The 12,342-nt window shown below is 47.8% G+C and overlaps 1 protein-coding gene across 3 annotated transcripts in view; it reads right to left on the bottom strand.

Moving 5' to 3' along the window:
• Positions 1 to 12,342, bottom strand: part of LOC126542981 (arylsulfatase B-like) — an 80,629-nt gene that overhangs the window by 47,445 nt on the left and 20,842 nt on the right. For all 3 annotated transcript variants that reach the window (XM_055077536.2, XM_050190117.3, XM_050190115.3), the window contains exon 4: positions 4,932 to 5,044. In XM_055077536.2, the coding sequence (XP_054933511.1) occupies positions 4,932 to 5,044 (113 nt within the window). The remainder of the gene's footprint in view (positions 1 to 4,931; positions 5,045 to 12,342) is intronic.

The following is a 12,342-nucleotide window of genomic DNA, read 5'->3' on the forward strand; positions in this document are numbered from 1 at the left end:
GCAAAGGAACTATGCAGCTGAGGTTCATTCTTAATTCTTATATTCTTTTTCTTTAGAATGCTCATTTATAAGATAACGAGGAGCCCTGCGTCGCAACGAAACAAACCGAGCACCAAATCTAAGAAGCATTAGAAACATCTTATTTAATATGCTATGCTTAGCAATTCCCGGCGTCTTTGTTAGTTTTTATCGCCTCTGTCCTCAAACGTTAACTGTGTCCGAACTGTGCCCTGCTGAATGTGCTGTTTGTGGTAACACTATAACTCCTAGCGCTGACAAAAAAAGAAAAAGAAAAGAAAAAGCGTTAGAATAGACCTTCTTGGAAGAAACTTCAATTAGAAACTCTTTGACACTCTCATTTGAAAAGGATTGTAACAAAGAATGTGATAAACTCTCCACGTAAACCATTTTACAAGTGCGTAACAACGAAGTACATGTGTCTCAGTATGTTTCATGGCGGCTTAAAGAAAGAGAAGAGAGAGAGAAGTCGCAGTTTCACCCGAAAGTTGAAGCATCGACTGCGATATCAAATTAGTCGGCAGCTATACGAAGTAAGGGCAGTAGTTTTCTCGGCCGTATAAACTTGTAAACATTCACTTACTAACCAAATTAAAAAAGCATGGTGTCACGCGCGCACAAGCAAACATGAACACAATCACTGGATGATAGCGTAATCTCGCTGTAAAAAAGCTGGAGTGAGGAAGCGCGCCAGCAGCAGCCAGCGAATTGACCTTCACGCTGCCTCTCGCTTCAACGCAAACTAAGCGTCGAAAACAGCGCACACGAAGCTATCGCCACTTGGCGCACTCTGTCCCCACCGCAGGTCGCTTTCAAGATAGAGCTCGCGCCATACGCAGCAGCCGTCGGGGCTGCACGCCCCACTCCCTCCCTCCGATTCCGCCGGTGCCTTGTGCGACACGGAAGACGGCGCGCTTGCTCCCCACTTTCCTCCCTTGCGCGCGCGAGATTTAGCTGCCATCGTCGGCTCAACCTCTCATGCTTTCACTCGCACGTACAGCACGTACAGCATACAGCGCGCGGCGACGATGTCATCGCCCTTGGACTTTATACGGGGCATCACGTCGACGGTGACGGCAGCAATGCGTCTGGAGTGTCTACATAATTGCTATCGCATTAAAACGTGTAATCGGGCACCACGAATGGCTCGCCTGGCGCTTCTGACTATAGCTTCATTCGACAGCTGGCCTCCGCGAACGTTTAGAACACTTAAGTCAGTTTTTCATATTGTATTACACGTCACCCTGATGGCCTGATCTCCTTCTCTTCATTTACATTACTATGCTTTTAATCTCCCCCGTTTCCCCTTCTCCAATGCAGGGTATATAGCAAACCGGATCTGGTTTGCTACCCTGTATCTGGTTAACCCGTGCTTTTCTTTTTAGTTCTCTCCCTCTCTTTCTCTGGCTGCACTAAAACGAAGGAAAGCTCATCTGTGAGGCACTGTTGTTTCGATGTCCATCAAGAACTCGCCGTTCTATGACGCCACCTGTGATGAAGTTAGCCGCAAGACGAATATGTTGAACCAAGCGAGAACGTTTTCTACAATTATATGGACACTCCAGGCGCATCTCTGCCGTCGCCATCGCCGTCGCCGCGATGTTCCGTATGAGTCGAAGCGTGTGAGGGTGAGCCGGCGAACGCGGTTCAATCTCGCGTGCGCGAGCGAGGAACGCGGCCCGTATGCGTGACCTCTCCTGTTGCGCGCGAGGCAACGGGTGTCAGGTGAGGGAGGAGGGGCGTTCTCCTCCGGCGGCTGCAAGGGTGTATCGATGTCCTCCTCGCCCGCCGCTCCATACAGAGTGGAGACAACCGCGGCGACTACTACGGCGTTCGCCACGCGAATCGCGGACGCCGTAGTAGACACCTTTGACGGACGCCGTAGGGAGGCGTTGCCGGCGCTCGTGTGTCTTGAAAGCGATCTGCGACGTGGCCAAAGTGCTCGCCCGCGCAGGCCTCATCTTCAAAGTGATCTGGGATGTTCGCAGAGTGCGCATAGTGCCGGTAGCTTCGTACGCGGTGTGCTTTCGACGTTTCGTTCGCGTTGAAGCTACAGATGCACGGAGGTCAATTGGCTCGCGGTGGCTGCCGCGATTCTTAACTCCAGCGTTTTCACAGAGCTTCCGCTGTCATCTAGCGAGATGTGTTCATGTTTGCCTTTGCGCGCGTGACACCATGCTAGTTAATTTAGTTAAAACACGTTGACGGGCTAGTTGGTTTGAATCCATGATAAAATGTGTAAGCGCGACTGAACAAGGACGTAGAAAGAAGCAGACACACAGAGACAGAGCTGCCTCCGTGTGTCTGTTTCTTTCTACGTCCTCGTTGAGTCACGCTTACATATTCTATCCTTGTTAATTATTTTATTTAGTAAGCGAATGTTTACAAGTTTATACAGCCGATAAAACTATTATCCTTACTTTGTACAGCTATCTACTAATTTGCTATCGCAATCGGTGCTTCGCCTTTTGGATGGAACTGCGATTCTGTTTTCACAATAAACTGCAGCAAGGTGCAGGGTTAAACTTACTAGCCCGTGACGCAGATATAAAACAGGGAGTGCAGGGAACGCAGGGCGTACAGCTGTGCCCCTTGTGTGCTCTTTCCTGTGCCCTGCTCTCTTGCTATTTTATCACACTCATGGTTCAGATTTTATGAAATTAAGCTCTGCGTTCAACCGCACTTATTTTATTCGAAATAGAGCACATTCCGCCAGTCATTCTCCTATGGCCTTGTTCTAGAGTGCCGCTCTTAATAGCCTGTTCCTGCGGCGAGCGTCTGCAGCGTCGGCGTAACCAAGCGAACGAGCGCCGCGAAGAATGAAAGCGAACGCGGAGTGCAGTGGTATATGAAAGAAAGGCAAGAGAGGAGGACGAAAGCGCAGGAGGAGGATGCAGCGGCACCATGAGGCGGAAAGCGGAGGAGGAGCGGAGGACAGACGGCCCACGCATGCGCTGAGTAGCCGGCGGCCACGGCATCCGCAGCCATGGATCTGCAGCCGCGTGGGCGATCTCAACTGCGCGTCCGAGGGGGTGGTGGTGGCAGGGTGCCGTGAGGCAGTGTGGGCTACGCTCATCCGCGGCTTCTGCTGCTTATGTCAGTCCACGCTACCGCGGTCACTGCTCCTGCAAGGGGCGATGGCGAGCGGCTACGAGTAAGGCTCGATCTGACATTCCCTTGGGTGTTGTCGCCCCTCACACTGGTGGTTTGTACGACTTCTCCGCGACGAAGGACCACTCTCGTCGTTGGTGGAACGAAAGCGTGAGAAGAAAAGCGTTGTTCCGCGCAAGACGGGCTTTACAGCCACGATGGCTACGATATCGCGCCAGAGTAGCACGCGTCATCTGTATGGAAATAAAGCACTGCATGAGCGGAAGTCTGTCTGCGACGGCTGCTGTGAATCGCACCCACGCATTGCCTCTCGCGATCTCCCGATTAGCGAGCAGACGCGTCACACTTAGCTCCGTTTGGAACGTGCCCTACGTAGCAGATTGTCCGCGCCAGCTCATATATCGCGAAATAAAAACAAGTATAGAGTTGCACTCAAATGTCGTATTAGGGAGTATCAGAATCTTCAGTGAATTTTTACAGCAAAGCTATTTATGCGGACCCTGTGCCGTCGTTGTCGGACTTCGCTAAAAAGGGGCCATGTGACCTAGCGGGAGAGGAGAAGAAGAGATCAATAGGGGAAAGGGGTTGGAGTAAAACACGTTGTGGGGCTAGTTGGTGCATATCTTTCAAAAAACGAAGCGCCAACGGTAACGGCACGCTAAGAAGGAACAAAAGACAGGACAACAACAAAGACAGGAAGCGCCTTGTCCTGTCTTTTGTTCCTTCTTAGTGTGCTGTTACCGTTGGCGCTTCATTTTTTAAAGGGGTTGGCGTGACCCCCCTTCCCTTTGTGAGAATGCTATCTTACAGGCGAATCGTATACGGTTGTCACGCGGTGCATTTTCGGCGATCGAGCCAGATCGGCATTGAATTTATCGACGATTGATTTTACCCTGCCCCGAAAGAAACAAACGTTAAGCTGGCAGTTTGCGGCCAACGAACAGTGCCTGGTGATTGAAACGCGATACTAGGAGCGCGTGGCTGCCGGCAATTATTGCGCTAGCAAGAAGCGCCGGCAGCCACGTCAATTGTCAGACCAATCCAACCAATCGTGAAAACGATTGCAGCGCCCGCATCTCCAGTGGTGGGCCGTCAGCCCAATATACGGAGCTTTGGATTAGTGGTTGCGCACATTCCATCCCAGCCACAACTACGGGAAGTAGTTCTGCAAGTAGTTAAGAAGGGGCGGAGCAACTTGCATCCAAAAGAAAAAGAAAGCACGGCAAAACACAGACAGAAACCTCACGCGCAAGAAAAGACGACCACTGGAAGAACCGCACTCAAAAAAAAAAAAAAGAAAGAGCACTCCTAGATCATGCTCACTGAGCGAAGCACGCAAAAGCGAAAATGAGGTGAAAGAATGGTGAAACAAAAGATTTACGATATAGCTTTCTTGTGAAGTTTGACTTGCATGGCGCAACACTCGGTGTAACTAACACAGCGTCGCTATTCGACCATCTTCACGGACTGGAACGGCCGGTGATATATTATTTTTTATTTCTTTCTTTGTGTGTGTGTGTGTGTGTGTGTGTGTGCGTGTGTGCGTGTGCGTGCACGTGCGTGCGTGCGTGCGTGCGTGTGTGTGTGTGCGTGTGTGTGCGTGTTCATGAACGCACCTCATTGCCACCTGCTGCGTTCGTCTGCCGACTTACATCGTGTCCTCAATGTGCACTGCGTCCCTTTTCTGCGTCCTACATTCATGATGTTTTCTAGCGGAGATTTCGAGAGTGTATATGGTATATGTTATACGCGTAATTAGTTGCTTAGCTTTGTGTTCATCTGAGAGCTGTTCGCTTGCTGACCTTTCCAATGAGGTGAGTCTCGTAGCCGAGTCTTTTCAGATGTCCAGGAAGTAGGGTGTACTTGAGGTCAAGACCGTACGGTTCACCCGGTTGAATTGGTATGTGCTGCAGGCCTGCAGCAGACAAGGGTCAAGAATAAGCGCATCCAGCTGGTCGTATTTTGTGCATGTCGATTACACTATAGACGAGGTTTTTCACGCTCAATTTAATTCAAGCGCCATGAAAGTTAATCCAACTGCCGTTCATTTTAATCCAGGCACCACTGATTTTAATCCAAACGCCAGCCGAGTTAATTCAAACGCCTGTAAAGTTAATCCAAGCAGAACGTACTTCAAGAACTGTTGAATTTCAAAGCAACTGAATTTTTGTTAAAATGTTAGGGGTTTATGTTTCAATTCCAAATAAAAGGGCACAGTGAGGGACCGATATCGTTGCTCCCACGTGACTAATGACAACCGTTGAACACTTTTCTTTTGTTTGTCTTGAAAAAAAAAAACTCAGAATACAGAAATTCTCACGCACAAGTGTGAGGAAATGTCAGCATTGAATGGCTAAAAGAGTTAGTGACGCAGGTACCATGCCATCCTGTGTATCAACCGAAACACCAATAAGTCATTCAATGGTGATCACTAGGCACGGGTAGGCCTTGGTCACTAGTGAATATGAATCACTTTTGCTACTGCCGCTTTCAGTAGCTTTCAATCGAATACATCGTCATTGACACCGCTTGAAATTGCATGAAATGAGCAATTAACTGCTTGGTACACCTAACTGATAGGGCCTAGCCACTAGTCAATCCAATTAACTTACTATGCTCAGTTAAGTGTTATCGCTGTTTTGAACACTTAAATATAGATATAAAATGAAATGTCATAAAACGAGAGATTCAACCACGTCTTTAGAACTGGTGTGCTTAAGCTACTAGTGCTTATGAATCACCTATTTTCTCTGAGGCTTACAGCTTTCATTACTACATGTCATCATTGGCATCAATCAAGCTGTCATAAAATGAGCTTTTTCCTATCATTGCCAAATGATAACGCCTGGACATAAATAATCACTAATGTTGTGCTTGGTTTGGTGCTCTCCTACTTTCACGCAACATAGTGTCGTGGATATCCAATGAAAAGTCATTTAAAAGACCATTCAATTATGATCATTCATAAACGCTGGGATATAATCACTAGTGATCATGAATCACTATTTTCAGAATCACACAGGTAGCTTTCATTCGTGGATGTCGTCACTGGTATCGGTAAAACTGTCAAAAAATGAGCATTTTTGGTATAATTATTAAACGATAACGCCGGGTCATTAGGGATCACTAGTGATGCGCTCAGTCCGATGTTCTTGTACTTCTATGCAGCATAGCAACATGAATGTCAAATAAAATGTCGTTTAAACAGCAATTCAATTATGATAACTATGAGGTGCTATGGTATAGCCACTAGTGATCGCGGATCACTTTGTTCTGTATTACAGTGATAGTCATCTTTCGGGCACGTCGTCATTGGTATCTATCAAAATATCATTAAATGAGCATTATTTCTGCTACTAATGTGTAACTAATAATGCAGAGTTGAACTTTATCACTATAGCGATGAGCTCAGTTCAGTGGTATTGTACTTTCATACAGCATAGAGTCATAGGAATCAAAGTGGTATTCAAACAGCGATTCAACTTTCAAAGTTCGGAGGTGCTAGAAATGAGTCACTAGTGATCGTGAATTACTCAGCTCTATGAGTTAGCAATGGTAGCAGAAAGAATGCTCATTCACTGACATTTTGAAATATATCAATGACGACGTGCACGAATGATGGCTACCACTGTCATACAGAACAAAGTGATCCGTGGCCACTAGTAACTACACCCTAGCATCTTGGACTTGTCCTCGGACTTATCTGCGAGAATTTGTCTTTCGAGTCGCTCTCAAGACATGACAAAAAAAAAAAGCGTCCAAAGGTCACGTGGCAGGAACGCTATCGGTCTCCCACCTTGCCCTTCTCTGAATAAAAATGACGGACCCTAATAGCGTAGCAAAGTTCTGTTGCCGCGAAATTCGAATGTTCTTGAAGGACGCTATGCTTGGACTAAATTCGCTGACATTTGGATTAAATTCGCTGGCGTTTGGATTAAATACAGTGGTACTTGGATTAAATTGATTGGGGCTTGGATTAAAATTACTGGAGGTTGGATTCATTTGAATGGCACTTGAATTGAATTGACTGGCGCACGGATTAAATTGAATGAAACCTGGACTAAATTGAGCGGGAAAATCTGTAGCAGTGAGTAGAACGTATGGTCTCTCTGATACAGGTTATACAAGTTCATACACACAGGGACAAGTTTCTTATCAGAGGCTTTCAGGCTCTTGTCAATTTCTCGGACGGTCGGTTTGGAACATTTTACTGGATGCCTGTGAACAGGACCTTGTACCGTTCCATATTTATGGTAAGTAAAAACGATCAAGCTGAAGCGGTGAAACGAAGCGTGTATTAGCGAAAGTGGAAAAGGATATTGTTCGAATAGATGCGGAAATATTATCATCGACGGTATCAGCATGGCCCATTACCGCACCGGTCTCAAGTGATGTTGTCCCCCTTATATAATGTTTCATTTGCCGTTCTTCCGACAAAATGAACGTAGTTGTATCGCCTGTGCCACGTGCTTGTGTTTCACGTCAGCCCTTCAAGGTTTTCATAATTGAAAGAGAATGACAACGGGCCAGAATGTGTTGTGAGACGTTGATGGAAATGAAATGACCATGTTTTATGATGATAGAATCGAGCACGCTGTTCGCGATTTCAGTAGGAATTTGGATTTTAAATTGGCAATGAAAGTCTCAAAAACCAGTAAGTGGCGCGAATTGTCAGTAAAGCCTTGGTATACTTCGGATGTAGTATGTGAGATTACTGTACGAAAGTCGGCTGTTATTCAGTACCGCATACTTATTGCTTATAAGGGCAGTTTGTATATTAGTAGACGCTTGCGCTTTATCCTATGCGTATTACGAATCAAGGAAAGTCCACGCTAACGAATGCACTCGCGTCCCTCAATGCACGACGGCGCGCATAATGGCTGTTGTACGCGCGCGAAATGCTGATCACGCATGCGATAAAATCCTTTGTTCCAGCTTTCTGATGTCTTCGAGAGATAATATGTTTCGAAAATCGAAGCGGCGTGGCTATATACGGGAACACGCTGAACTGCGTATTAAGTGTCAAAGCGTCGTTTCAAATTGAAGAACTTGGGTTTGCTAAAAAAATCCACCGACAATTAGGATACTGCCTAATGCGAAATTTGAGCACAGCTGTATACATGTTTACATTTCGTGATATAATGGCTGGCGCGGACAAGCAGAGCGAAGTGTGGCGCGACTGCCTCGCTAATCGGGAGATCGCGAGAGGCTGCGCGTTGGTGACGCGTGGGCGCGATTCACAGCAGCAGCCGCAGATCGGCCTCCGCTCATACAGCGCTTTGTTTCCATATATGATATCGGTGGATGCGCTAGCCGCGTGCCTTATCGGTGGCGTCATCGGTGAACAGACGACGCGCGCTGCTCTGGCGGCATCGCTTAGCGGCCGCCGCCGAATGCGTCTTGCGCAGCACTATACCCTTTGATTCTCACGCTTTCGCCATTCCCTCCTGCTCCTTCGCTTTCCGCCTCACGGTTCCGCTGCACCCTCCATCCCCGCTCTTCTCCTCACGCTCTCTTCGCTATTGCCGTCTTTCATCCACCGCTGCGCTCCGCGTAACAGCTTCGCATGGACATACACTTTCGCAGGGCCTGGATGGCGAGTAAGTTTTTTCGCGCAAATTATTATTATTTGTTTTGAACACATATATACAATTAACAGGAAAGGGAAAGCCAGGAGCAGGCTGGCAACTGCCACCGGAAGGGGCACAACGCCTGCCTACTCTTCAGAAGGGAAGTGACAGCAACACAGAAATGGAAGATAGGAAGGAGGGGAGAAAAGAGGAAACGAAGAGCAACAGCAGAAATCTAAAGACTAAAGTAGAACACAGTACAGATCACGCACAGTAGGGCCGGTCACTGACGGTCACGATACTACAGAATGGTAAATGAAATAGTTTCGACGCTACAAACGTGAACCTAAGTTAGTTAACTCTAGAAAAGTGAGTAGAGCGCAATGGGCCTGATCACGTTTAGACGCACAACCACTGGGGTATAAGCATTCGTCGAGTGTCGTACACCGCAGGCCAAGGAGATGATAGTCTCTCACTAGCGACATGCGCTGCGCACTGAAAGTGGGGCATCCAAATATAAGATGCTGAAATGTCTCGCAGCGGCCACAAGACGTACACGATGGACTCGCCACACGTCCTTGTCTGTATAAACGTTCGTGCCCGTTCACACAGTCCACCCTCAGCTTGAGTAGTTGTGCTCTAGCGCGACGAGGCAAGCCTCGACCGCGAACACGGGGCGGGAACGTTCTATTTGCGACGCGCTGGTCTGCATCCTGCTTGAGTAGGTGGCGACGAATCAGCAGACGAGCGTCATCAAGCTTGCACAGTATTTCTGGGCAGTCACAGTTGTTATGAGCGCAAGTTGAAACGAGCCGATTAGCCTCTTCATTTCCGGCGATTCCTACGTGGGAAGGTATCCATTGAGCAACGAGAGATACCCCACTTAATGAGAGCAGCATTCCGGGCAAGTTGGTAATCCATTACTTAAATGATATTGCGCGACAAAAAAAAAAAAAAAAAAAAAAAAACGACACGGACGTGAGAGAAGACGACACACCAAGCGCAAACCCACGTGATGCCCACGTTATACCCCACGTGATGAAATTTTTCTCACAGTCAGTAATGCTGCGCACAAGTGGACAATCAATCTCACTGCTTTGTAACTTGCTAAGGGCAGCGCGGGAGTCCGTAAAGATGACAATCTTCTATGTAGTTAACTCCTCTTGTACGTATTTCAGTGCAACATTAATCGCTGCTAGCTCAGGAGTTGTTGACGAAGTTGGATGAAGTATTTGAAAGATACGCCGTACTTGAGTCGAAGGGCAGAAAAAAACTGCAGAGGCGCCTTGAGCGTCGCTGTGTACAGATGCATCTGTGAATACTTGAAGATAATCTGGAAGCTTTTCGAACGTGTGAGACTGCGCCAATTGGAATATTGCCGAAACAGGCATATCAGACTTTTTGTGCATGTCAGGGATTGTGAGGTAAATGGGGAATACGTGTTTCGTGACGTCTTTTGGAAGCGGAGGCGTAACTGAAGCAGCATGTTCAGAAATGTCAGTGATATTCATAAATAATGCCGCCATTTTTCCCATGCGAGATAACGGGCGGTGAATGAGAGGATAAAGGAGCGAATGACCGTTCGATGCGCGGTGCAGACGCTCAATATGACATAGAGCTCTCTGGTCTGCTTGCAACCTCAGGGGTAATTGATGCGATTCAGTGAGTAATGCAACAGATTGCGCCTCACGAGGTAATTCAAGCATTCGTCGAAGGGCAACGCGATGATCTCGTTCCAGTTGGGCCATCAAGCTAGGTGGTATGTTCAGAGCTGGTATCGCGTGCATCATGCCTGAGAGTACAGATGACTGGTACACCTGGAGAGCCGTAGTTTGGTCGCAGCCAGCACCTCTAGCAGTCAAGGCGGCCGCATACTTAAGGAGGGAGTGCGACTTGCGTCGTACAGATTTAACGGCAGGACGCTAAGAGATGCGATCATCTATAATTAACCCTAAGTAACGGTCTTGTTGCACCCAGTTTATAGGCGTTTCGTCAAGGTACAGTCGGCTCATTGTTCGACGAGCGCGTTGTTTAGGGTGATATGCTATTGCAGCTGACTTAGCAGGTGATATGAGCAGGCCAACTTCAACCAAGTACTCCGAAGTAGCGTTTAGAGCTATTTGCAGGCTTGTACGAAACGGTGGACCAAGGTGCGAAGGACCGCTTATCCACAGAGCAATGTCATCTGCGTAGACAGCTATGCTCACAGGGAAGTCACTGTTATCCCAAGGCAAACGACTTGGAAACGCGGCGAGTACGGTGTTAAACAAAAGCGGCGATAATACGCTGCCCTGTGAGACACCGCACTTCACATTTTGATATTCACTAGTTACTCCTCCGACACGCACTTTCATCCGGCGCTCCGATAGAAAATTAGGCACAAAGCGGAGCAGACGACCAGAAATTCCCGCGGTTGCAAGAGCGAAAATAATCGCCTTATGCGGAACTAAATCGAAAGCTTGCTGTATGTCTAGGAAGAGCATGTAGGCAGAATGCTTGTTTCCTTTAGCAAATTCGAGCGCTGAGACAAGGTCTGATATGCTGTCCAGAGCTGAACGGCGGCGACGGAAGCCACTCATGACATCAGGGAAAAAATTCAGCTCCTCTAGCCTGACATGTAAGCGAAACAAGACCATTCGCTTCATTAACTTGATGACATTTGAAGTTAGGGATATTGGCCGGTAGTACTTGAGGTGTCTTGCAGAGCGCACGGGCTTTAAAGTTGGTATCACCACGGACGATTTCAATTCAGCAGGGATTATACCACTTCTCCATACTTCATTATACTCGTCCAATATACGGTCATGAAAACTCTTATCAGCGTTCCGCAATGCTTGATACGTCACACCATCTTCACCTGGAGCAGTGCAGCGTTTGGAGAGGCTAAGCGCGTTTCGCAGCTACTCAAGGGTGAAAACTGCCTCGTTCATCTGGCAGGCTGGACCGTAGGAAGCGGTTATGGTGCTGTGACCTGTCAAAGAAGGAAGGTCGCCATTTGTGGTGTTACTCGATGCACGAGAGATGAAAAGTCTCCAAATGCCTCCGCTATAACTTTTGGTGACTGGCCAGTCGCTATGCTCAATGCAGCCGTAGGATTCCTGCAGATTTCAGGAGTGCGGAGAGCCTTCAATATGCACCATACACTTCTAAAACCACTTCCAGTATGCAACGAACTACACAGAGCTTCCCAGCTCTTGCGACGAAGCTGTTTTGTATGCCGCCGTATGACTGCACCAATGCGATTATACATAGTCCAGTCGGTGCGTCGTTTAGAACGCTGTGCCCGCCTATAAGCGCGCCGTCGATATGCGCGGAGCCGCAAGAGCTTTAGGTCGGGGTTTGGTATACCGATACTCCGTCGTCGTTGAACTGCAGCTTCTCGTAAGTACTCACTCATCAGTTTAAACAGGCTGTCTTGAGATGGTGCCTCTGAGATCAGCTGACGGAACTTATCCCAGTTAGTCACTGTATACACGACAGCCTGGCGACCCGCAGTATGTTTTAGTGTTACCCAAATGGGTAGGTGATCTGAGCCCCACGGGTCAGGTTCACATAACCAGGATAAGCACACATCTCTCGTTGATATCGCAACGTCTATAGTGAAATGCTCCTTTCCTCTACCTATAAATGTGGGTGAACCGTC

The sequence above is a fragment of the Dermacentor andersoni genome, chromosome 2, assembly GCF_023375885.2.
Source record: "Dermacentor andersoni chromosome 2, qqDerAnde1_hic_scaffold, whole genome shotgun sequence".
Taxonomy (NCBI): domain Eukaryota; kingdom Metazoa; phylum Arthropoda; class Arachnida; order Ixodida; family Ixodidae; genus Dermacentor; species Dermacentor andersoni.